Source organism: Cololabis saira, chromosome 9 (genome assembly GCF_033807715.1).
Source record: "Cololabis saira isolate AMF1-May2022 chromosome 9, fColSai1.1, whole genome shotgun sequence".
NCBI lineage: Eukaryota > Metazoa > Chordata > Actinopteri > Beloniformes > Belonidae > Cololabis > Cololabis saira.
The window spans coordinates 524685-552209 of NC_084595.1; the positions used below are offsets into that span (position 1 = coordinate 524685).

Sequence of the window (27525 nt, forward strand, 5' to 3'; positions counted from 1 at the left end):
TGGAGTGTGATGATGTCACAGCCCGACTCAGCCGCTCAGAACCTCGGCAGAGCAGCTACAGAAAAGTATCTACTCAGCACGCCTCCACACGCCTCCACGCGTAGCGTAAAAGCAACAGGGGCGAGTCGAGTCGCGCTGAGTAGGTACTAGTATAAAAGCGCCATAAGTGTAAGTTAAAATCACCAGTTATTATAATGTGATGGTGTGAGGTGAGCATGATTGACAGTAAGTCTGAAAATTCACTAATAAAAGACGTAGAATACTTGGGTGGTCTGTAAATTGTGATACATAAAATAGGAGGGGCACTAAAAACAAAGGCGTGGTACTAAAATGCAGTGTACCTGAGTAGTATGATTTCTTTCATTATTAATACGTTTACAGTAATAGAGGCAGTACCAGCACCTTTTTTGCCCCTCCTAAAAGAAAATAAAAAGTTAAAATTAAGGGTAGAGGCCTCAGTGAGAAGGATGGGTGCGTCAGTGCCCAGCCAGGTTTCTGATAAAAAGAGACAATGTGTGGCCGGTGTGCAGTCATGCATTTGTTGCTGCCTGGATCAAGAGATAAAGATAAAGAGCACGATCTTACTTTCAGTTCAATCAGTCCAGCAGTTCCAGCCGTCCTGAATCCTCCACTTCATCATGTCTTGTAAGTCTAACAAATATTTATTCTTAATTTCACTCCTGTATCGTTCTGTTTTATTTGAAGGGTTTTCTTGATCATTTATTAAAAGGGACTGCATTCTGTTTTTATTTGGGGAATAAATGTTCCCTGAGTGATCCAGACCAGCGGTCCCGACCTGGTCCTGCATGTTTTACACTCAAACATGATAACAATAGATAGATAGATAGATAGATAGATAGATAGATAGATAGATAGATAGATAGATAGATAGATAGATAGATAGATAGATAGATAGATAGATAGATAGATAGATAGATAGATAGATAGATAGATAGATAGATAGATAGATAGATAGATAGATAGATAGATAGATAGATAGGGTCTGACTAATACCTGGAACAATCACTACCGTCCCATAAGGTCCTTAATGGACACAGTGTTGATTCTCCAAACGCCTATGAAGCTCAAGGACTCAATACCGAGTCCGATGACACCACCCAAAACTCTATTATGTCAAACCATTCAAAAGTTATGGCAGAGAAAAGTATTCTAGGGGGCGCTGTTGAGCCGTTAGGCCACACCTATGTCTATGTCTATGAACATTGAGAGTTGATGTGCCTTACCAAAAAGCTCCAGTTTGGTCTCATCTGTCCAAAGGACATTCTCCCAGAAGCTTTGTGGCTTGTCAACATGCATTTTTGCAAATTCCAATCCCAAAACACCCAGGAATGGCTGAGAGAAAAGCGTTGGACTATTCTAAAGTTCCTTCCATGAGCCCAGATCTGAATCCCATTGAACATCTGTGGAAGGAGCTGAAACATGCACCCATCAAACCTGAGACAACTGGAGCAGTTTGCTCATGAGGAGTGGGCCAAAACACCTGTTGAAGCTGCAGAACGCTCATTGACAAATACAGAAATCCTTTAATGGCATTGATTGCCTCAAAAGGTTGTGCAACAAAATATTAAGTTATGGGTACCATCATTTTTGTCCAGCCCTATTTCATTAGTTTGTTTTTTTTAATAATTATGTTAATCAACAATTCAAAAGTAATTGCTGATTTTGATTATTTAATTTTCAATACACTTTTATTTATTGTTACTTTTGTAAGTTTCAAGTGATTTCAGTGAGAATTGTGGGTTTTTCCTTCTTTAACTGAGGGGTACCAACAATTTTGTCCACATGTGTGTATATATATATATATATATATATATATATATATATATATATATATATATATAAAAAAAATCCCTGGGTGGATCAAAGTGAATATTCATGGTTTACTATATTAGATTTTATTAGATTTGTTTGATGATCTGAACTCACTTCTGGTGTCTGATTCTGTTTTTCCTCCAGCTCCCATCTGCCCGGCCGCTCCAATCAGGAAATGCGTTGACACGGTTTGTAAATTTCATTTTTTACTTGTGCTTGTGGTGGGGGGGGGGTTGTTGGTCTGTATTCTTTAACTTTCTTCAACTCCAGTTCAAACCAACAACTGGGTCGACTGGTTTGTTTCTATCATTCTTTCAGTTGTAGTCACACAATCTCTTCATCGATTGATTGTTTTTTTATTTTAACTGAAGGATAACAAGGAGGTCAAACCTGGAGACCTGATCAAGATCTCCCGTGGTGGTCGTAAACACTGGGCTGTTTATGTTGGTGATGGAGACGTCGTTCACCTCGTGCCACACGGTGAGTTTCCTCGTTCCTCCAACATGTCAGACTGAAACAAAACCAAACAACGTTTCAGGTTGTTCTCAGCTGCTCAACGGTGTGAATCAGCAACAGAGCAGACGTAGAACCATGTCAGCATCTTTAGGTGTCAGCATCATCTCAGTGAGCTGCAGCTCAAACACTTTTCTTTATGATTGGTCCTTTTAGGGATGGGGGCTGGTACAGGCGTCGTGTTGAAAGAGAAGTTGGAGGACGTGGTGGAGAAGAACAAGTGGAAAGTCAACAATCACCTGGATAATGAATACACACCTCGTCCAGCTGATGATATCGTGAATAATGCCTGTTCACTGGTGGATACAGAGAAGCAGTACGACCTGTCGAAGTACAACTGTGAACACTTCGCCACTAAGATGCGCTACGGCAAGCCTGAGAGTCGGCAGGTACGTTAGAACATGTTTCTCCTGGTGGTTTGTGTTAGAGTCAGCAGGTACGTTAGAACATGTTTCTCCTGGTGGTTTGTGTTAGAGTCAGCAGGTACGTTAGAACATGTTTCTCCTGGTGGTTTGTGTTAGAATCAGCAGGTACGTTAGAACATGTTTCTCCTGGTGGTTTGTGTTAGAGTCAGCAGGTACGTTAGAACATGTTTCTCCTGGTGGTTTGTGTTAGAGTCAGCAGGTACGTTAGAACATGTTTCTCCTGGTGGTTTGTGTTAGAGTCAGCAGGTACGTTAGAACATGTTTCTCCTGGTGGTTTGTGTTAGAGTCAGCAGGTACGTTAGAACATGTTTCTCCTGGTGGTTTGTGTTAGAGTCAGCAGGTACGTTAGAACATGTTTCTCCTGGTGGTTTGTGTTAGTGAGGGTCCGGGGTGAAACCCTGGACCTTTAACAGGACTGAACTCCTCCTCGTCCTCTCAGCCGTCGCTCCTCCATGACGGTGTCACACTCATAAAGATCCAGAGATTTAGATCAGCAGACGTGGTTCCAGCACCACTCTGGTCTGCTGCCTCTTATCTTCACATGAAGAGAAGATCCATCCATCCATCCAGTGACAGAGCTCCTCACCCTATCTCTAAGGGAGCGTCCAGCCGCCCTGCGGAGGAAACTCATTTCGGCCGTTTGTATCCGGGATCCCGTTCTTTCGGTCATGACCCAGAGTTCATGACCATAGGTGAGGGTGGGAACGTAGATCGACCGGTAAATCGAGAGCTTTGCCTTTCGGCTCAGCTCCTTCTTCACCACGACGGACCGATACAACGACCGCATTACTGCGGCTGCCGCACCAATCCGCCTGTCGATCTCGCGCTCCGTTCTCCCCACACTCGTGAACAAGACCCCAAGATACTTAAACTCCTCCACCTGAGGCAGGAACTCTCCCCCGACCTGGTGCAAGCCACCTTTTTCCGGTCGAGAACCATGGCCTCAGACTTAGAGGTGCTGATTCTCATCCCAGCTGCTTCACACTCGGCTGCAAACCGCCCCAGTGCATGCTGAAGGTCCTGGCTCGAGGGAGCCAACAAGACCACATCATCTGCAAAAAGCAGAGATGAAATCAAGTGGCTCCCGAACCGTACCCCTTCCGGCACTTGGCTGCGCCTAGAAATTCTGTCCATAAAAATAATGAACAGAACCGGTGACAAAGGGCAGCCCTGCCGGAGTCCAACATGCACCGGGAACAGGTCTGATTTACTGCCGGCAATGCGAACCAAGCTCCTGCTCCGGTCATACAGGGACCGTACAGCCCTCAGCAGAGGGCCTCCGACCCCATACTCTCGGAGCACCCCCCACAGGATGCCACGTGGGACACGGTCAAAAGCCTTCTCCAAGTCCACAAAACACATGTGGACTGGTTGGGCAAACTCCCATGCGCCCTCGAGCACCCTGCGGAGGGTGTAGAGCTGGTCCAGCGTTCCACGGCCAGGGCGAAAACCGCATTGTTCCTCTTGAATCCGAGGTTCGACTATCGGCCGAATTCTCCTCTCCAGCACCCTGGAATAGACTTTCCCCGGGAGGCTGAGGAGTGTGATTCCCCGGTAGTTGGAACACACCCTCCGGTCCCCCTTTTTGAAGAGAGGGACCACTACCCCGGTCTGCCAGTCCAGAGGCACTGTCCCCGACTGCCACGCGATGCTGCAGAGGCATGTCAGCCACGACAGCCCCGCAACATCCAGAGACTTGAGGTACTCAGGGCGGATCTCATCCACCCCCGGTGCCTTGCCACTGAGGAGCTTCCGAACTACCTCAGTGACTTCAGCTTGGGTGATGAATGAATCAACCTCTGAATCCTCAGCCTCTGCTTCCTCGACGGAAGGCGTGTCAGTGGGATTGAGGAGATCCTCGAAGTATTCCTTCCACCGCCCGACGATGTCCCCAGTCGAGGTCAACAGCTCCCCTCCTCCACTGTAAACAGTGTTGGCGGAGCACTGCTTCCCCCTCCTGAGGCGCCGGATGGTTTGCCAGAATTTCCTCGAGGCTGACCGGTAGTCCTCCTCCATGGCCTCCCCTAACTTTTCCCAGACGCGAGTTTTTGCTTCCGCGACCGCCCGGGCTGCAGTCCGCTTGGCCTGCCGGTACCCGTCAGCTGCCTCGGGAGTCCGCCGAGCTAGCCAGGCTCGGTAGGACTCCTTCTTCAGCTTGACGGCATACTTCCGGTGTCCACCACCGGGTTCGGGGATTGCCGCCGCGTCAGGCGCCGGAGACCTTACGGCCACAGCTCTGGACGGCCGCGTCAACAATGGAAGTGGAGAACATGGTCCATTCGGACTCAATGTCTCCGGCCTCCCTCGGAATCCGGTCAAAGCTCTCCCGGAGGTGGGAGTTGAAGACCTCCCTGACAGGGGAATCTGCCAGACGTTCCCAGCAGACCCTCACGATACGCTTGGGTCTTCCAGGTCTGACCAGCTTCCTCCCCTGCCAGCAGATCCAACTCACCACCAGGTGGTGATCGGTTGACAGCTCAGCCCCTCTCTTCACCCGAGTGTCCAAGACATACGGCCGGAGGTCAGATGACACGACTACAAAGTCGATCATTGACCTCCTAGGGTGTCCTGGTGCCACGTGCACTGATGGACACCCTTAAGGCTGAGTTATGCTTCTGCGTCAAAATGGCGCCGTGCCTACGGCGTCTGGTTACCTGGTCACCTGCGCCGTCAGTGACGTGCACCTCCCGAAAATTGTAACCACGCGTCGAGGAGACGCCGACCACACGCAGACCGAGAGGGCTGTGATTGGTTTGTTTGAAAGCGAAGCATTTCCGGTTTCCGGTTTGAAGCAGTCGTGAACTTCCAGGGCTCTTTTCTTCGTTTATATGTGATTTTTTTTGTTTTGGTTTTTTGCACAATAGTTGTCCTTATTTCCTTGATTTACTGTGACGGGAAAAAGTCGGATAAACCATTCAGAAAAAGATCGCTAACTAGCGGTCGCGGGGGGTACTGCACCACGACGAAATGGAGAGACGGAGAACTCTGAAGGGTTCAGCACGGCGTCACGGCTGCGGTGTGTGCTCTGCGTTGGTGTGACGCAGAAGCATAACTCAGCCTTTATGCTCGAACATGGTGTTCGTTATGGACAGACTGTGGCTAGCACAGAAGTCCAATAACAAAACACCGCTCGGGTTCAGATCGGGGAGGCCGTTCCTCCCAATCACACCTCTCCAGGTAACACTGTCGCTGCCCACGTGAGTGTTGAAGTCCCCCAACAGAACGATGGAGTCCCCAGTTGGGGCACTTTCCAGCACCCCTCCCAGGGCCTCCAGGAAGGCCGGGTACTCTGCACTGCCGTTCGGCCCGTAGGCCGAAACGACAGTGAGAGACCTATCCCCGACCCGAAGGCGCAGGGAAGCGACCCTCTCGTTAAGTGGGGAGAACTTCAACACATGGCGGCTGAGCTGGGGAGCTATGAGCAAGCCCACACCAGCTCGCCGCCTCTCACCATGGGCAACTCCAGAGTGGAAGAGAGTCCAACCTCTCTCAAGGGGTTGGGTTCCAGAGCCCAGGCTGTGCGTGGAGGTGAGCCCGACTATCTCTAGTCGGTACCTCTCAGCCTCCCGCACAAGCTCAGGCTCTTTCCCCCCCAGCGAGGTGACATTCCATGTCCCTAAAGCCAGAGTCGTCGTCCGGGGATTGGGTCGCCGGGGCCCCCGCCCACGGCTGCCACCCAAATCACACGGCACCTTCCCCTTATAAACCCTCCCACGGGTGGTGGGCCTACGGGAGGGCGGGCCCACGTTGCTCGTTCGGGCTGCGCCCGGCCGGGTCCCGTGGGCCAAGACCCGGCCACCAGACGCTCGCCTGCGAGCCCCGACCCCAGGCCTGGCTCCAGGGTGGGGCCCCGGTAACGCCAGTCCGGGCGACGTACACTTCCTTGCTGTTTTCTTCTTCATAAGGGGCTTTGAACCGCTCTTTGTCTGACCCGTCACCTAGGACCTGTTTACCTTGGGAGACCCTACCAGGGGCATTAAGCCCCGGACAACATAGCTCCTGGGATCATTCGGGTGCTCAAACCCCTCCACCACGGTAAGGTGGCGGTTCAAGGAGGGGATGAAGAGAAGATGTGTTGCACATAAATGTTCAGAGTTGTGGATTGTTTCTGAAGGACATGAATCATCTTATTTTGTGTAAAACACGTTCTTGTTCCTCCTGCAGGTGAAGGCTGCAATAACAGCAGAAGCGCCGGTAGCAACAAAAATGGGAAGGTTTGCGTCTTGTAAGTCTAAAAATATTTATTCTTAATTCCATTCATGTATCGTTCTGTTTTATTTTGAAGGGTTTTGTTGATCATTTGTTAAAAGGGACTGCGTTCTGTTTTTATTTGGGGAATAAATGTTCCCTGAGTGATCCAGACCAGCGGTCCCCGACCTGTCCTGCATGTTTTACACTCAAACACCTGATTCTAATTCATTCATCATTAGCCAGTAATCAAGGTCTGAACAAGTCTGTTAACGACACAGTCGCTTGTATCAGGCTGTTCTGAAGCAGGAAACATCTAGAAACATGCAGGACGGTGGAACCAGGACCTGGTTGGAGACCGCTGGTCTAGACCAAACTAAACTCTCACTGAACTAAAGTCATTAACTCTGAAGAGTTCAGAGACTAAACTAAACTCTCACTGAACTAAAGTCATTAACTCTGAAAAGTTCAGAGGTGATTACTGTCAGAGATCACCAGTGTTGTGCTAGTTACTGAAAAATAGTAACTAGTTACTGTTACTAGTTACTTCATTAAAAAAGTAACTCAGTTAGTAACTCAGTTACTTAGACCAAAAAGTAATGCGTTACTATGAAAAGTAACTATTGAGTTACTTTAAATAAATGGTTTTTTTTAAATGCTCCCATTAATCCCCTCTAGCCTTCATTTCAGCAGGTTCTGTATGGCTCTGTATGCGTTAGAGTAATAGTTACCGCAAAACTAACGGCGTTACTGTAACGCGTTACTAAATAACGCGTTAGTACCAACACTGGAGATCACAAACCTGCAGAAACCTGCTTTAAGGGGGTTTGTTTTCCTCCAGAATCTCTCTCTCTCTCTCTCTCTCTCTCTCTCTCTCTCTCTCTCTCTCTCTCTCTCTCTCTCTCTCTCTCTCTCTCTCTCTCTCTCTCTCTCTCTCTCTCTCTCTCTCTCTGAGTGGATGGTGAGCGTGCGGAGTGAGTGGAGGAGCGTTCGTGGAGTGAGTGAGTTTTCTCTCTCATCTCTTTCTTTCTAAACTTTTTTTTATGTTTGTTTGTTTTGTGTAAGTGTTGTGTGTCTAGTGCATGAGTTGTTAGTCGGGGGGGATTGTTTGTTTGGGAGTCGCCGGTGTTTCGCTGCGGCGTGCCGGCGGCATGGCGGATGATTTTAGGAAACTGAGCAGGAAACACGGCATCAAAGTCAACGCCGGGTTTCCCTGCTCAGTGGAAGATGTCAGTCTGGCCGTGGGGAAGGTTGTGGGGTACCACAGTGTCAAGTCTGCCGCGCGGATGAACAGCGCGGTGGTGATATTTGTGGACGAAGTAGAAAAAGTGAATCAGCTGGTTGAAAGGGGCGTCACCATTAAAGATCTGTACGTGTCTGTCATGCCGCTGTCACAGCCGGCTACGCGGGTCTCTCTCTCCAATGTGCCACCGTTCATCTCCGACTCTTTCCTGGAGAAAGAGTTGTCGAGACATGGAAGATCGTTTCTCCAATAAAAAAAGTCCTGACGGGCTGTAAGTCTCCTCTCCTCAGGCATGTTGTCTCACACAGGCGAACACTGTTCATGATCCTCAATAATAGACATGAGGAGCTTAACATCAGATTTCATGTAAAAATTGACGATTATGAATATGTGCTTTATGCAACCTCAGCTAATATGAAATGCTTCAGGTGCGGAGAGGAGGGTCACTTGATTAGAGCTTGTCCCAGTAAGAGAGCTCAGGAGGCTGAGGAGGACGCTGGTGAGGGACCCAGTGGACTGAGACAGGCTGGAGGAGACGGAGGGACAGACAACACAGCTGGACAGACAGCTGGAGCACAGAGCACTGAGGTGGGTGAAGCAGGTGAGGGGGGCAGTGTACAGGTGGGTGATGAGGAGGAGGCACACACAGTGACAGGTGAAGCAGGCAGTAGGGGTCACAGGAATGAAGAAGACACACACACAGAGACAGGTGAGGGAATTCAGGTGAATGAGGAAGAGGGGGGAGAGGCAGGTGAAGGCATGCAGGTGAATGAGGAAGAGGAGGAGGGTAAGGCAGCGGGCAGTGTTCAGGTGAATGAGAAGAATGAGGAAGAGGAGGAGAGTGAGGCAGTGGGCAGTGTTCAGGTGAATGAGGAAGAGGAGGGGGGTGAGGCAGGTGAAGGCATTCAGGTGAATGAGGAAGAGGAGGTGGAAGGTGGTGTGTGTGAGGAGGACATGCAGGTGGAGAGTGTGTGTGCATTGGAGAGGGGGGGTGTGTCCCTGGCTGTGGGAGGGGCTGGCAGCAGTGACAGTGACGACTCTGACATCAGTGAGTTAATGGAGGACAGGCTGACTGTCAGTCAGGAGAGGACGATCTGCTCTGTAAAAAACATTAAAACCTTCCTAAAGGAAACTAAGAATATGAAGGGAGTCAGGGTGGAGAAACACTTCCCAGACATAGGGGACTTCTGCTCTTCAGTCAAGAATCATTTAAGAAACAGAGAGTTCACAACCCAAGAGGGCTACAGACTGAAAAAGCTAGTGGTTAAATTGAGACGTCAAAACAAACATGATGATGACCATGACAGTGATTTTTAACTTATTTATTATCTGTGTTTTAATAGTTTGCTCTCTTCCCTTTCTTATGGAGACTTTTAAAATTGGCACTTTTAAATATGAACGGTGCGAGGGAGGTGAGGAAGCGTGCAGCCGTGTTTGAGCTAAGCCGAGTAAAAAACATAGATGTGCTGTTCCTACAGGAGACACACAGCGACACACAAAATCAAACTGACTGGCAGACAGAGTGGGCGGGGCAGGTGGTTTTAAGCCATCATACTACGACCAGCAGTGGAGTAGGGTTTTTATTTTCTAGGCGTTTTACTCCTCTATCCTTTGACATAGAGCATATTGTAGATGGCAGGTTTCTGGTGGTGACAGCTCATTTTGATAAATTCTGTGTGATTTTTATGAACATCTATGCTCCATGTTCAGGGGCCCACAGGAAGCTGTTCTTAAACACTGTCAGTAAGAGACTGGCTGAGGTCAAACCTGAAGAGTTTTTATTTGTGGGGGGGGATTTTAATTGTACAGAGAATGACAGACTGGACCGCAACCATGATGAGCCTCATCCTGCATCCCAGAGTGTGCTGAGGCAGCTGGTCCACTCAAACGACCTGGTGGATGTGTGGAGGAGGCTCCATGGGACAGAGCGGCAGTACACCTGGGCTCACTGTAGGGACAACATTGTCTCTCTGGCCAGATTAGACCGGTTTTATTGTTTTAAGCAACATTGTAATGTAGTCCGGGGTTGTGCAATAATACCTGTGGGTTTTACTGATCATTCGCTGGTTATGTGCACTGTTTTTATAAGGAACATTTTACCTAAGAGCGCCTACTGGCATTTTAACACTGCATTGCTCCTGGATGAACATTTTAAAGAGTCTTTTATTTTTTTTTGGAAAACTTTTAAAGAAACCAAGAGTGATTTTACATCACTGAGGCAGTGGTGGGACTGTGGGAAGGTGGAGGTGAAGCAGCTCTGTCAGCAGTACACTCTCAATGTGTCTCGTGACATCACCAGGTCTATGAAGGAACTGGAGATAGATATAGTGGAGCTGCAGGGTTCTGCAGAGTCCACAGGAGATCAAGGCTGTATTGAGAGCCTCAAGTCAAAAAAAGCCGCTTTGGCAGACCTGCTGGGCTCTAGGGCACAGGGGGCGCTGGTCCGGTCACGTTTTCAGTGCGCAGCACTGATGGACTCACCATCAAAATTTTTCTTTAGTCTGGAAAAGAGGAACGGACAGAGCAGGTTCATTCACGCTCTGCACTCCAGCACAGGCCAGCTCCTGACTGAGGCCGGAGACATCAGGCAAAGGGCAGTTGATTTTTATGCCGAGCTGTACAGGAGTGAGTATGTGGAGGATAAGGAAGTGTTTGACTCCTTCTGCAGCGGGCTGCCCAGGGTCTCAGAAGAGGCCAACAGGGAGCTGGAGGGTCCGCTGACTGCGGAGGAGCTGGACAGGGCACTGCAGAGTATGCAGGGGGGCAAGGCCCCCGGGATCGACGGGCTACCAGCGGAGTTTTTTAAGGCGTTCTGGGCTGAACTGAAGGACGACATGCTGGAAGTCTTTCAGGAAAGCTTTGAGGACTTGGCTCTGCCCCGGAGCTGCAGGAGAGCGGTGCTGACTCTCCTGCCAAAAAAAGGGGACCTACAGAATATAAAGAACTGGCGCCCGGTCTCCCTGCTCTGTACCGATTATAAAATCCTCTCCAAGGTGCTGTCAAACAGGCTGAAGAAAGTAATGGACCAGGTTGTGCACCGGACACAGACCTACTGTGTGCCCGGCAGGTCCATAGTTGACAATGTGTCACTAATTCGGGACTTTTTGGAAGTCTCCGGTCCATTGGGTTTTGATGCTGGTCTGGTTTCTTTGGACCAGGAAAAGGCGTTTGACCGAGTTGAGCACCGTTACCTGTGGAAAGTCTTACACAGGTTCGGCCTCAACTCAGGTTTCATTGCCAAGACAATGGTTTTGTACGAGGGCATTGAGAGTGTGCTGAAGATAAACGGGGGTCTGTGTAGACCTTTTGAAGTGGGGAGGGGGGTCAGACAGGGCTGCTCCATGTCCGGCATGTTGTATGCACTCGCTATTGAACCCATGCTGCACAATGTACGCTCTTTTATTGATGGATTGTTTTTACCTGGTTTTAACTCTCGTTTTAACCTGTCAGCATACGCAGATGACATTGTTGTTATTGTCAAACATCAGAAGGATGTGAAGGTACTGGGGGGTATCGTTGATACTTATGGTAAGATCTCAGCTGCTAGGGTGAACTGGGAAAAAAGTGAGGCCTTAGCAGTAGGGAGGTGGGCTGCAGGTCTTCCCCAGCTGCCAGGAGGCTTAAGTTGGAGAAGGGGTGTTTTGAAGTACCTGGGGGTGTATTTGGGGGACAGCACCACAGAACTGAAAAACTGGGAGGGAGTACTGGAGAAGGTGGAGGGGAGGCTGAGGAAGTGGAGGTAGTTGCTACCACACATGTCATACAGAGGGAGGGTGCTCATTATTAACAACCTGGTGGCATCCTCCCTCTGGCACAAGTTTAAATGTGTGGAGCCTCCGGCTGCCCTCTTAGAGGACATTCAGAGGGTCCTACTGATTTTTTTCTGGGACAACCTACACTGGGTCCCACAGAGTATACTGTACCTACCAAAAGAGGAGGGGGGCCAGGGTTTGATCCACTTGAAGAGCAGAATGGCAGCTTTCAGGCTACTGATGGTACAGAGGTACCTGACTGGTCAGGATGTGGTCTGGAGCCCGGTGATGACCATTATATTGAGGAGAGTGGCAGGTCTAGGGTTAGACATGGGGTTGTTTTTAACTGATTGTGTTTTTAACAGTGCACATAACCTGCCGGGTTTTTATCAGGGACTGTTCAGAGCATGGACTCTTTTTAAATGGACTAGACTGCAGCCTGCGGCCTCTTTGTTCTGGCTGCTGGAGGAGCCTCTGGTCCACGGGGCTCGGTTGGACCTTCAGGGCGGCGGCAGACCAGGTCTCAGCCAGCGGCTGGTTTCAGCCGGAGTGGTGAAGCTGAGACAGGTGGTGGAGGCTGCAGGTCCAGGACTTCATGACACAGAGACGGCAGCTTCACTGCTGGGGCTGAGGTCACAGCGGCACACCAGGGACATTTTAAACTTGTGGATGTGCAGGCTGACCACTGAGGAACAGGATATTCTTCGGGACTATTTCGCAGGCACAGAGACCCCTGATGACGGAGACCCCTTTCCGGAGTTGGGTCTGTCTATTGACTATCAGGGACTGACGGGGCCGTGTTTGGGATATAAGGACGCTGACCCTGTGGACCTGTACATGGTGACAGGGAAGACGCTGTACAGGTACTGTGTTCATGCCATGCACAAGAGACAGCTCAGTGGGAGAGTGGACACTGTGTGGAGGGGCAGATTGCAAGTAACTGTGGATTGCAAACCTGTGTGGAGGCTGTTGTATAAGCCTCCCCTCAACAAAAGGTCGGGTGACCTGCAGTGGAGGATCTTGCAGGGGGCGCTCGCGGTAAACAACTTCACCTGCAAACTGAACCCCACTGTGTCTATGGGCTGTCCTTTCTGTCAGGAGACGGAGACAGTGTTCCACTGCTTCCTGGACTGTCTGAGGCTGGAGCCTCTTTTTACCTTGTTGCAGGCTGTGTTTCTGGCCTGTGGAGAGGGCTGGAGTGGGACTGCCTTCATCTTTGGTGCTGGTTACACCAGGAAGGACGCACAGAAGTGGCAGCTGCTGAACTTTGTGGTGGGACAGGCTAAGCTGTCCATTTACCTCAGCAGGAAACACCAGAATGAACAATGACTCTAACACAGACTTGGTGACTATGTTCAAGGCTCTGGTGAAGGCCAGAGTCAGAGTGGATTTTAAATTCCACTCTCTGATGGGACACATGAGTGATTTTATCCATCAATGGTGTTTTAATGCTGCTGTCTGTTCTGTAGTTGAAGAGAAGCTGTGCTTCAACCCCACTTTTGCATAACTTATTTTAATGTTTTTATTTTTTTAAACTTTGGCTGACTATGTCATGATGATGTGATTGGACTTTATTTATTGAAAAATAAAGGTGCCTTAAAAATCCAAAAAAAATCTCTCTCTCTCTCTCTCTCTCTCTCTCTCTCTCTCTCTCTCTCTCTCTCTCTCTCTCTCTCTCTCTCTCTTCTCTCTCTCTCTCTCTCTCTCTCTCTCTCTCTCTCTCTCTCTCTCTCTCTCTCTCTCTCTCACTGCATGCTGGGGAGTCTGAGTTTGTGAGTGGCTGTGGAGCGTCTGGAGTGGTTGAATGAGAGGAAAGTTTGTGACACTTTGTTTCCACTTTTCTACACGTTTTCTTGGTGACAGGTAAGAGATGTTTAATTCATTAATTTGCGGTTATTGTTGTTGAGAAGGAAAAAAAAATAAATCAGTGGCGTTTGTGCCGTGGACCATGGCGTCCCTCCCTGAGGGCTCGCCTCCCATGTCAATCAGACAGGGTCAGAGTCGTGGCTGATGCCCGGTACACTGTGGAGCAGGTCCTGCTGGCTCTAGGAGATCAGATCGGACACGGCAACATCACGTATGGCTCTCGGATGAGTAAAGCCGTGGTGGCTTTTGTCCAGGAAGAGCGTTTGGTTCATCTGGCTGGATCTCCCGTGGAGGCACACTTGACACGGATCACCGTGTCAGGTGTGCCTCCCTTCATCCCGAATAAGATGATTGAAAAAGAACTTAGCCAGTTCGGGAAGTTTGCAGGCGGCTTCAGAACAGTTCGTCTGGGCTGTAAAGACGCCAGACTGCAGCATGTCCCAGTCTCTGCGCAGGCAGACCTTCATGTATTTTAAACGATCCCTCGCAAACTCTAGAGGTGTCCTTTAACGTTAAATTTGAAAATGGGTTCTACACTGTATACACAAGTTCTGGCAGCATGAAGTGTTTTGAGTGTGGTGACGTTGGTCACAAACTTTCATCCTGCAGTAGGCGACGCCGCAGCCGGTGACCCGCAATCCACAGTGCATACAGACCCAGGGAATGAGCGAAATACTCAGGATATGAATGGAAGTGGTGTGGATGATGCTGAGGTGAAACCAGGGTGCAGTGGTGGGCAGCTGCAGACAGTGAGGAGCAGGCAGTCAGCTGAGACTAGGGTTCAGGGCTCTGTAACAGCCGAGCCCTGCAAAGAGAATGACGATGAGGATGATTTGTTTGATGATAGCCTGTCACAATGCTCTGACATTGTGTCACAGGGAGATTAATACACAGTAAAGGAAATCAATGATTTCCTGGATGTAAGTTATGGCAAACAGGATGTGGTGCTAACAGATCTTTTTCCAAATGTGGACATGTTCATCGAATCGGTTATGAGAATTCGCAGGAAGGTTGATTATGAACAACTGAGCAAGCAGAAGAGGTTTCGACTGAAGAAACTCTTGACTAAACTTAGGAAAGAAAAATGGGAAAACGTTTCTCTCAACGAATAATAATGAAAATGGGTGATTTACAAAAGGTGTTTTTTTCTTGGAAGGGTTTCACTGTCCTCTCCTCTCTCTTTCTTGTCTATATTCTACGAATGGACAGTCTTCGGATTGGAAGTTTAAATATTAACGGAGGACGAGATGGACGAGGGATAGGCGAGAGATGGTTGCTGAGCTGAATAGAACTAAAAACATAGATGTGTTCTTCCTACAGGAGACACATAGCTCAGCTGATAATGAGGTAGACTGGGGAGCGAGCTGGGCGGGTCAGTTGTTTTTAAATCATGGCACCCGTCACCCGTCACCCGGAGTTGCCATTCTTTTCTCACAGCGCCTCCATTTAACAAATGTCTCAGTCTGCAATGTAGAACAGGGTAGAGTCCAGGTAATCAAGGCAACAATTAAAGACATTTCTTTTGTCTTTATTAATGTGTATGCACACACATCTGGTGCTGGTCGACTTCTCCTTTTTAGAAAGTTAAATGATAAACTTAAAGAGTTCAATAGTAGCTCAATTATAGTGATGGGAGGAGATTGGAATTGTACAACACACCCCATGGTTGATAGAAACGCAGGGGAGCCTCATCCATCGTCGGCCTCTTTCCTGTCTAGTGTGGTTACAGGAAACAACCTCATAGATGTCTGGAGGAAGCTTAACCTGACAGCCAGACAATACACATGGGTGAAAGCTACTGATGGTAATGTAAAGGGCGCTAGGTTGGATAGGATCTATGTAAACCAAACGTACAATAATAGGCTTGTTAGGTCCACAATATCACCTGTTGGTTTCTCAGATCATCACTTGGTTACAGTAGATATTTCTTTGCAGGTGCCTTTTAAACGCTGTCCATACTGGCATTTTAATGTGAGGCTGGTTCGTAACCAACATTTTAAACAGTTATTCTCTGATTTTTGGGAGCAGTGGAGACTTAGGAAAAACGATTTTGAAAACATAACTCGGTGGTGGGAGGTCGGAAAAACACAAATCAAAATTTTCTGTTTGCAGTATATGAAACACATGGGTGCCATGGATACATTTTACATTGAACAGCTTGAGAAGGAAGTTAAAGTCCTGGAAGATGACTTGATCTCAAGCAGTGATGGTGGTAGTAGGTACTGGGAAAACAGGAGGAATGCTCTAGGTAGATTCCTTCATGAGAAAGCAAAAGGGGCCTTGATTAAAACTAGGGTCTCTACTATTAAAGACATTGATGCCCCAACATCCTTTTTCTTTAAACTTGAGAAAAAAGTCAGAGAAAACAACGCAATGATGCATCTCAAGCTTCCAAATGGGGAATTAACAACTGATCCAGGAAGGATGCGTAAGCTGGCCATAAATTTCTACGCTGATCTCTTTAGTGCTGGGAGCCGTGAAATGGAGTGTGTGGAGGAGATCCTGGAAGGGCTGCCACAGTTGAGTGGTGCACAGGCAGCTTCGCTGGAGTCCCCCATGTCCTTTGAGGAAATGACTGCTGCAGTTCAACAGCTCAGCTGTGGTAAAGCTTCAGGAATTGATGGACTTCCCTCAGAGTTCTACAAGAGTTTCTGGACTTTGATGGGAAAGGACTTGTATGAGGTTTTCTTGGAATGCTTGGATTCTGGTACTCTACCGCTAAGCTGTACAAGGGCAATCTAGTTCTCAAATACACCTTCTGGTGCCACCTAGACACATCATCAGTGTTGTAGCCTGGGGTCACGGGGTGTTTCGGGTTTCACAACAGACACCCTCACCCAGGTGACCCAGCCGGGGTGATCAAATCCCGGCTTGTGTCTAGGTAGCTTTTGTGGTCCACGGATCGCCCCCGCTTGATCCACAGCCATCTGGACGCCTTCTCTGCTGCGTCAGAGATGTTTTTGATGGCTTTTCTGTGCTGCAGTCCCTTCACTCCCAGCATCTTGAGTGCCCTGCTGAGAGACTGCCCGGCAAATCCTCTGCAACCGACCTCGATGGGGTTGCATCGGGTCCTCCATCCCTTGCTTCGGCATTCACCTGCCAGCTCCTCATACTTGGCCCTCTTCCTCTCAAAGGCCTCCTCCATCCGGTCTTCCCAGGGGACAGTCAACTCCAGCAGGACCACCTGTCTTGTTGACTCTGACACTAGGACCATGTCAGGCCTGAGTGTGGTCACTGCAATGTTCTCCGGGAACTTGAGCTGTCTCCCTAGGTCGACCTTCAGCTGCCAATCCCGAGCTGTTGCCAGCAGCCCCCCTGCCTGACTCCGGAGCTGCTGGGGCTTCTCCCCAGCCCTAACAAAGGCAATGTACTGCCTTGATGGTTGCTGGCCTTTACTGGTGGAGATCCCTGTGCAAATGGCCTCTGCGATGACCCGCAGAACTTGGTCATGGCGCCAGCGGTAACGGCCATCACCCAGTGCCTTAGGGCAGCAGCTCAGGACATGCTCCAGCGATCCAGTTCTTTGGCAGAGGGGGCACAGTGGGTTCTTGGCCAAGCCCCAGCGGAAGAGGTTGGACGAACTCGGGAGGACGTCGTACACCGACTGGATGAGGAACTTAATCCGGTGTGGCTCAGATCGCCATAACTCTGTCCACGTTATCTTCCGGTCAGCTGCCTCCTCCCATCGGGTCCACGCCCCCTGCTGCCGCATCCCTACTGTCCTACTGCAGCGGGCTTCCTCCACCCCTGCTCGGACCTCCTCCTGGATCAGCAGCCGCCTTTCCTTCCCCTGGGTCTTGTTGTACGAAGGTCTTGGGTTACTCCCGATTCCTGCCCGTCCAGAAGCCACTTTTCCAACCAGCTCGCTGTGCCGCAAGCGGGACTCAGCCTGGTCAACCGCCTCTTGAGCCCTCCACTTCCTGCCGGTCCTCACTTCTATGCCTGCCGAGGAGACTTTGGTGTCACTGGAGTCTCTGTACAGCAGCACTTCTCTTGCTCGGGTGACCATAAACTCCTCCATCAGACTACTGAAGGGCAGCTTCAGCTTGTTGTTAAAGGTCAAGAGAGACTGGTCCCAGATCTATGACAGTGTAGGGGAGGAACCCCTGTTTTACAATCCCCTGATTTGCTGCAGGATGCTCAGCTCTGCCACTGTGAGGAGAACGCTGGTAAGAGCAGGGATGACAAAAATGGCTGATCTAAGATCAGGAGGACAGTGGAAAACAGCAACCGTGTTAAGCCGAGAGACAGGAATTAGATCTTTGCGGCTGATAGAGAGACTGTCAAGCGAGGTGATCAGTGCAATACCTGGGGCCTCATCTATAAAGCTTGCTTGCGCAGAAAAAGCGCCTGAAAGTTGCGGAAGCCGCCTTCTACGCAAATCCTCGGATCTAAAAAGAAAAACCTAACCGAAAAATCTGCTTATCTTTACGGCAACCCTGACCCTCCCGTAAGAATTTACTTAAGACACGGGGAACTGGCGACGCAGGCTGTGAGGTGGTGAAATGAAGCCAGATTCATGTCATACTCTTAATAATGTCATCACATATCACAAAATATATCAGACTTAAAATAATAAAATAATAAAATAAAATAATACAGCGCTGATCGTGTTCCTCTGTGTGTGAAGCTCAGTCAGTCAGGACTCTGGTGCTGCTGGAGCTGCAGCCGCGGTGACACGCCGGGAACCTCCTTCACCGCTTTAGGACAGAACAAATGAGGGGCTGCGTTTAGGGAGCCCCACGGAGCCCCTCATTTCTTCCCTAAAGGGACTCAGATTTGTTTTCATATATATGAGTTTTACGGGCGCGTGAAACCTTTACGTGCGGGTGTATGGCCCCGCGTTAAAACGACGCAGAGCCTACGGCGTAGGGTACGCGGCGACGCGCACCTACGCCGTAGGCTCTGCGTTGGTGATGCAGAACCATAAACCCGCCCTGAGCCGCTCTGACGGGAGACGGGAGAGGAGGAGGGGGGGGGGGGGGGGGGGCGTTCTCGTATCGCTTTCATACAGTGTCTTGATAAGGGGAAAATAAACATGATTTTGAAAAGACGGGGGGACGTGTGTCCCCCTGTTGCACCGGGGAACTCACGGCGTTCCGCGCAGCAACGGTGTGCTGCCACTCACTCGCTTTATTTTATACTATTTATTTTTCTACTTTTACTGTGACAACAAAATAATGTGGTTTTCCTGTCCTCCTCCTCATCAACAACATCTACATCTCAGATCTCAGTTAAATTCAGTGGCACGGTGGCTCGACACGTTCATTCATTCATTCTGAAGCCAAACAGGTTGCAGGAAGCCACTGCGCATGCTCAGCAGGCTCATTCATATGCAAAATGATTCCATTTTCGGTAGAAAGTGGGCGTGTAGAGGGCGGGGATACCAGGCGGATTCACGTGCGCAGCCTTCCAGCTGGACAGTGATTTATAAAGAGAACCTTACGTGGAAGTCTGCGTGCACGCAGTTTTATAGATCCGGATTTTTTTTTGCGCCCGGCATTTTCGGCTTTTGAGCGTACGTGCACTTTTAGTATGACTCCTACGCAGTCCATTTTAAATGAGGCCCCTGGTCCGTTCAGAAGAGCACTGGCAGAGGAGTCAGTGGAGGACCAACCAATACTCTGGCCTGAGTTTCCATCTTTGTCTGTCTGTGCTGCGGTGGAAGAACAGGTGGAGGAAGGTGGAGCCATTCTGTCTTTCAAGACACCGGTTATACAGGACCTCGAAATAACACCGAAGAAAGCCTTGTATCTGGTCTCAGTGAAGGTTCTGAACAGGTCATCATTAGCTGGTGTCCGGGAGTCGCGGTGGTCTGGTGTGTTGACTCCAGTTTCATCTCCCAAAGGGCAGCTGGAGGTCTCTGTAAGACCCCATAGAAACGCACTGCGGATCTGCAGTGGAGGGTTGTGCACGGGGCCGTGGCCACAAACAGACATGTGGCACATATAGACCCTCGAGCTGGGAGTCACTGTTTCTTCTGTTATATTGAGGAGTCTCTGCAACACTTGTGGCTTGGATGTCCAAGACTGAGTCCTCTCTTCTCAGTGCTGCGGCAATTGCTTAGTGGCTTAGGAGTAGTGCTCAACGACAGTTTAATTATATTTGGGCCACGATACATAGCGGCACAGCGGAGATGTGTCTCTCTGGTTAATTTTCTCATGGGTCATGCAAAAATGAGCATCTGGCTGAGTAGAAGGAACAAAATCAAAGGTCTGGGGTCGACTGAGGCCACACCCATGTTTAGAGGTTTAGTTGCCACTCGGCTAAAAGTTGAATTTATGTATTACAAGATAATGTCCAACTTAGAAGATGTTGTGTTTGTCTGGGGGCGGGGGGTGTTTTTATGTACTGTGGTTGACCAATCTCTTTCCTTAACCTCTGATTTTCTGCCCCCTCGTGTGTCTCTATCTCTCTCTTCTCTCTCTCTCTCTCTCTCTCTCTCTCTCTCTCTCTCTCTCTCTCTCTCTCTCCTCTCTCTCTCTCTCTCTCTCTCTCTCTCTCTCTCTCTCTCTCTCTCTCTCTCTCTCTCTCTCTCTCTCTCTCTCTCTCTCTCTCTCTCTCTCTCTCTCCCTCTCTCAATAGATGGATAGAGACAGAGAGACACCTACATTTGTATGTATATATATATATATATATATATATATATATATATATATATATATATATATATATATATATATATATATATACACACACACACACAAACAATAATGCCTTGGTTGGTCAAAATGAATATTCATGCTTTACTATATTAGGATTTATAAAACTATATTTAGGAAAAACTAACTTTTTTAACAGTTTCAGTAATTTATTTGGTTTAATTAACTTTACAAACTCAAAATACGTTTGTACGTACATATAATTGTTTCGTATACCATACAAATGCACAAATGTGTGGAAAAAAATATATCTGATATTTTAATAGAAAAGAAGAAGTTTTTGGAGATCACAAACTTAAAAGATGTGTTTGATGTTCTGAACTCACTTCTGGTGTCTGTCTTAGTTGTTCTTGGACCTTCCTCCAGCTCAGACTCAGCCGCTACAATCATCAAATACTTTGACATGGTTTGTAAATTTCTATAAATATTCTATAATTTTTTTCAACTCCAGTTAAAACCAACAACTGGGTCGACTGGTTTGTTTCTATCATTCTTTCAGTTGTAGTCACACAATCTCTTCATTGATTGCTTGATTGTTTTTATCCTAATTGAAGGATAAAAGGGAGATCAAACCTGGAGACCTGATTGAGATCCTCCGTGGTTTGTATAACCACTGGGCTGTTTATGTTGGTGGTGGAAACATCGTTCACTTCGTAAACACTGGTAAGTTTCCTCGTTCCTCCAACATGTCAGACTGAAACAAAACCAAACAAGGTTTCAGGTTGTTCTCATCTGCTCAACGGTGTGAATCAGCAACAGAGCAGACGTAGAACCATGTCAGCATCTTTAGGTGTCAGCATCATCTCAGTGAGCTGCAGCTCAAACACTTTTCTTCATGGTTCATCCTTTTAGGGTTGGGTTCAAGCTCCAGCGATGGTGGTGATGTTGGTGGCAAAGTGTTGAAAGAGAAGCTGCAAGACGTGGCGGGAAATAACTACTGTAGAATCAACAATCGCCTGGATTATAAATACAGACCTCATCCAGCTAATGATATCGTGGAGAAAGCCTGTTCACTGGTGGATACAGAACTGCAGTACAACCTGAAGAAGTACAACTGTGAACACTTTGCCACTAAGATGCGCTACGGCGAGCCTGACAGTCAGCAGGTACGTTAGAACATGTTTCTCCTGGTGGTTTGTGTTAGAGTCAGCAGGTACGTTAGAACATGTTTCTCCTGGTGGTTTGTGTTAGAGTCAGCAGGTACGTTAGAACATGTTTCTCCTGGTGGTTTGTGTTAGAGTCAGCAGGTACGTTAGAACATGTTTCTCCTGGTGGTTTGTGTTAGAGTCAGCAGGTACGTTAGAACATGTTTCTCCTGGTGGTTTGTGTTAGTGAGGGTCCGGGGTGAAACCCTGGACCTTTAACAGGACTGAGCTCCTCCTCGTCCTCTCAGCCGTCGCTCCTCCATGACGGTGTCACACTCATAAAGATCCAGAGATTTAGATCAGCAGACGTGGTTCCAGCACCACTCTGCTCTGCTGCCTCTTATCTTCACATGACGAGAAGATGTGTTGCACATAAATGTTCAGAGTTGTGGATCATTTTAGAAGGACAAGAATCATCTTATTTTGTGTAAAACATGTTCTTGTTCCTCCTGCAGGTGAAGGACGCAATAACAGCAGTAGCAGCAGGAGCAGCAGCAGCAGGAGCAGGAGGAGGAGCAGCAGCAGCAGCAGCAGGAGCAGGAGGAGCAGCAGCAGCAGCAGCAGCAGCAGCAGGAGGAGCAGTAGTAGCAGCAACAGGAGCAGGAGCAGGAGCAGCAGCAGCAGCAGGAGGAGCAGGAGGATTAGCAGTGGCAAAAGTAGAAGCAGCACGAGGAGTTTTAGCAGCAGCAGCAGCAGCAAGAACAGGCTCGTGAAAGCAGTTGTGGGACGTCAGGCATTAAAAACTAAGTAAAACTAACTTGCATATCAATCCATGATTCTTATTTCATAACATTTGGTCAAATCCACATGACCTCACTTCAGAAATGAAGGTGCCAGTTCAGACAAGTTAATCAGTAATGTTTTTCTCTTCAACTGACGAGGAGCATGATGTTTATGTCAAAGAAATCAAATATTTCATATGATGTAAACACAAATATGATTGAAGCTGATCAGATGAATCAATAATAAAATTAATACATTTAAAATGGATCCTTTATTTCTTTGTTTTGTTTCATGAAAGTAGTTCAACTTATTGTTTACAGACCTTTAGATGTTCATTGATGCTGGATTTCTTTATCATGATGATGAATATGTTTCCATGTATTTCAGTCTTGATAATCTCTGATTCCTGAATCTGAAGATTAAAGATCATTTCTGATCACATAGATAGACGGATAGACAGACAGACGCTAAACCAATGTGTTTTAATTGTCTCCAAATATTGTTCTATAAAGTATAAACCAGGTGTTAGATAACATGCAGGAATGAAGCCCCATCCCAGCCATCCTCCCCATCTCTCTGCTGGACTAAATGAGGAGTATTATTGATGAGCATTGCTCCCAGCGAGGTGAAGGGGATCCCTGATAAAGAGAAACCTCCCTGGAGATGCTGCACCGGTCAGAGCTGAAACAAGAGACGAAGAGCTGAACGCAGGTGGAAAACCAACTCACAGGTTCATTATGACGTTAGAAAGAGAGACTGAGGGGACCAGACTGGAATCAGGACAAAAACGGATTCAGGGAAAACCATAGACATTTTCTCTGAGTTGTTTGTAGACGACAAACCCCAGTTTCAGTTACTGGCTCAGGTCTTAACTCGTATTTCTATGTGGAATCTCTCTAAGGTTTATTTGTAGAACATTATTTGTGATTAGTTTTCACGTTTTTCATTTTGGCACATTACTGATGTTCCCGTCTGAATTCTTGGGAAGAAAGTAAAACTTGGAGCAGGACTGGACAATCGTGGTCCCCGAGGTCGGCTGTCCAGATGTTCCACATGTTTCCTGCTTCAACACCCGGGTCCTAAAGTGTGGGTCATGATGAACAGACTGGTGCAGACCCGGGGATGGAGACAGGACTGGGTGGGAATCAGGTCTGTGAAAGCAGTGAAACATCTCAACTACGCAGGACGGCGGCCCATGAAGAATGAAACGCCCGTTTTTATCTCTTTTATCTCATTGGCTTTTCTTTTACCCCCCGAAACCAAAAAAAAAAAAACTAATCCGTTTGGAGCAGGAAATGAAACAAAGTACTAACATAAATGTGTTTAAAAAGAAATACAAAAAATTATTTATAAACAGGTATATGGAAGAGGAAATGGGTTAACGGGGAGTGTGATAAACAAATAAAATAGGGAAAAATGGTATATTATACTTGCTTAAGATATGTTTAGATATTTATGTGGATATTTATGTAGTATATATTATATGTTGAGAGGGATAGTTATAATTATGTAGTATATGTTATATATTTATTATGTATGTAGCATATATATATATATATATTTTTTTTTTTTTTTTTTTTTTTTTTATTTTAGGGATATTTATGTAGTTTATATAGTGTATATTTATATAGATTTATATATTATTTGTATTTTCTATATATTGATATAATATTTATATAATATTTAGCTTTTCTATATACTCATATGGATAATTATGTAGTAATAGGCATGTTTTGTTCTATCGTGCTATCGTGCTATCACATAATTAAAACTGGAAGTAGGGGAAAAAAGAAGCAGGAAACAAACATTTATTTATTATTGATTATTATTGTTTTGTATTCACTTCTGTTTCATGTTCGAAATAAAATCTAAATTCAGTTCAATTCAAGTGTATGTCTGCTTTTTTTAAAGCTATTGGAATAAAGTAATGCATTTCCAGCGTTTATCCAGCAGATGGAGCCAGAGGAAGTTTCCCTCCTCTCCACATGGGGAGTTGGTCGTTACTTTAGTGTAATTTACCTTCTGTCCACCAGATGGAGCCAGAGGAAATTTCCCTCTAGTGTAATTTACCTTCTGTTCTCTACTCAGCCTATCACAGTCCACTACTCCCCCAACCACACTCTTCCACTAATATTTATTCCTGGTATAAGAAAAATAAAAATAGAAAACAAAAACAAAACTTATAAGAATAAAAAAAGACTTTATCTAGACTTAAACCAGACTTTTACCTTGAATCTCCTACTTTACTCATCCAATAATTATTTTCACTGTTCTCCAAACTTTAAAAAACAAACAAACTAGGAGTTAACAGTTTAGTTGAAGTTTAATAATAATAATTATTATTATTGTTATTATTCATAATAATAATAAATTGTATTAATTTAACTCGCCTTTACAGGGCACACAACATTGATTAAAAGAGCAGAAAAAAACAATATAAATGTCATAAAATCTGAAATAAATTCAGAAATCATCAGTAGTTTTTAACCTTTCTGACCTTGGGGCCCAATTTTTTCAGTACAGAGTGGCCCGGGGCCCGTTAAATATTAACACTGTATAGCAGGGGTATTCAACTTTAAGAGGTCCATTTAGAGAAAATTTACTCAAGCGAAGGTCCAGAACATCATAATAAATATATATATATATATATATATATATACACATACATACATACATATATATATATATATATATATATATATATATATATATATATATATATATATATATATATATATATATATATATATATATATATATATATACACACATACATACATACATACATACATACATACATACATACATACATACATACATACATACATACATACATATATATATATATATATATATATATATATATATATATATACACACATACATACATACATACATACATACATACATACATACATACATACATACATACATACATACATACATACATACATACATACATACATACATACATACATACATACATACATACATACATACATTACATACATACATACATACATACATACATACATACATACATACATACATACATATATATATATATATATATATATATATATATATATACACATACATACATACATATATATACATATATATATATATATATATATATATATATATATATATATATATATATATATATACACATACATACATACATATATATACATATATATATATATATATATATATACACATACACACATATATATATATATATATATATATATATATATATATATACATATATATATGTATATATATATATATATATATATATATATATATATATATGTATATATATATATATATACACACACACACACACACACACACACACACACACACACACACACGTATGTATGTATGTATGTATGTATGTATGTATGTATGTAAGTATGTATATATATATATATATATATATATATATATATATATATATATATATATATATATATATATTCAAGTAGCCTCATAGTTGTATCAACATCTGCATCTGACTGTTATATTAAAAAAGTACATATTTGCCCATTAACATGTGTAACTTCAATTACACATATTTTTTTCTCTTAAAAATAAAATAGATTTAATATAAACACATCTTAACAATTGAACAGTTTTGCAGTTTTCTTTCTTCCCCTCTTATGATCTTATGCCCCCACTTTCTGTTGTTCAGTGAGAGAACTGAGCTCTAATATCTCCTGTCAGGACTTTAAATCTGGGCTGGATGGTGTCAGATTGTTGAGCCTGGAACGATATTTAGTTTTAATTATGTTCATTGTGGAGAAAGCTGCTTCACAGCTGTATCTGGACCCAAACATGTTTTAAGATGGTCAGTTTATTTTCTGTGACTTCAGTTCAGACTTGAGTGGATATGTTTGATGAAAAACTTTGTGTTTTGTTTCAGTGGCGTTTCACTTTCGCACTTTGAACGCCACGGTCTCTGAACGTATGAGACACTGGTTTTGTCCCAGTGGGAAGACTGAACCAAAACTTAGTTTGATTTTACTTTAAGTTATTTACATTAATAAGTTGTCAGGACTCAGTGTGTCGGGTTTCATCGGAGCCTGATCAGCTGCGACGGGCAGAGCCCGCACCGCAGCTCTCTGGTCGCGCTGCAGCAGTTACTTTCCGATGATTTTCCGGATGCCCGAACAGTCCAGTCCAGCAGACACGACAGCCCACGCATCTACATCTACAATCATTCACCAGTAACGACGGAGCCGCCCGAGCGGCAGCCTCAGCCGACCTCCCCGGCCGCGGGGACGCGTCGGGATAAATGATCACGCCGCGCTCGCTCGCTCTGGGCGCAGACCCAAGTAATCGATCCCTGATCCTGGCGGATCTAAACCTACTCTGTGCAAAATGAAGGATTTTCTCTGTAAATACACACCATTTCTCTTACTATTACACGTACAGCTAGCTGAGGGTCTTCTTCTCCTCATTTGGTCGGGAGTTGCTAGGCAGTCCCGCGGCCCCCACGGCCCACACGTACAAAACTGATTTTTTTCCGCGGCCCACTAGATGGCGCTCGCGGCCCAAGTGTGGGCCGCGACCCTATGGTTAAGAATCACTGGTCTAGAGGGGGAGAAGTTACATGCATGTGAACGGAGCATGCGCATGTAATTCCCCGCTCTGCCACCAGAGGGCAGTGGCGGAACACAGAATAAAGGAATCACGTTTCCTAAAACTTAAATACTAATAATCAGAGGTGTATAAAGTACTTGAAAAAAGTAACTAAGTAAAAGTAGAAATACCATAACTTTAAAAGACTTTGGTAAAAGTTAAAGTCACCCATAAGAAAATTACTGGAGTAAAAGTCTTAAGTCTTATATTAAATGTACTGAAGTATCAAAAGTATCTTGTGAAAAAATATACTCAAGTATCAAAAGTAAAAGTACAAGTATTTTATAGTACGCATGGAAAGAAGCAACACAACCAAAAATGATCCTTCCCTTGTTTTTTTTTATTTCACTTTCAGAGGGGGATTTATTCCAGGAAGCAGGTTTAGTGAAAATCCTGAGTTTGTTAACCTGAGATGAGGGAAATCCGGAGTTTTCAGTTCCAGAAAGCGAGTTAACTCAAACTCTGAGTCAGTTACTACGCCAACTGAGCCTCTGAACCTAACAGGTTTACTTCAATAAAGCC

The 27525-nt window shown here is 45.8% G+C and overlaps 1 protein-coding gene across 1 annotated transcript; it reads left to right on the top strand.

The window, feature by feature from the left end:
* The first annotated feature begins 474 nt into the window (after positions 1-474).
* On the top strand, positions 475-22597 carry LOC133450866 (uncharacterized). Its single transcript, XM_061729767.1, has 9 exons — positions 475-645; positions 1978-2021; positions 2205-2313; positions 2503-2735; positions 6936-6996; positions 20827-20888; positions 21037-21145; positions 21335-21588; positions 22083-22597. Exons 1-9 carry the CDS (start codon positions 639-641, stop codon positions 22338-22340), a joined length of 1137 nt encoding a protein of 378 aa, XP_061585751.1. The 5' UTR covers positions 475-638; the 3' UTR covers positions 22341-22597.
* Positions 22598-27525: the final 4928 nt, after the last annotated feature.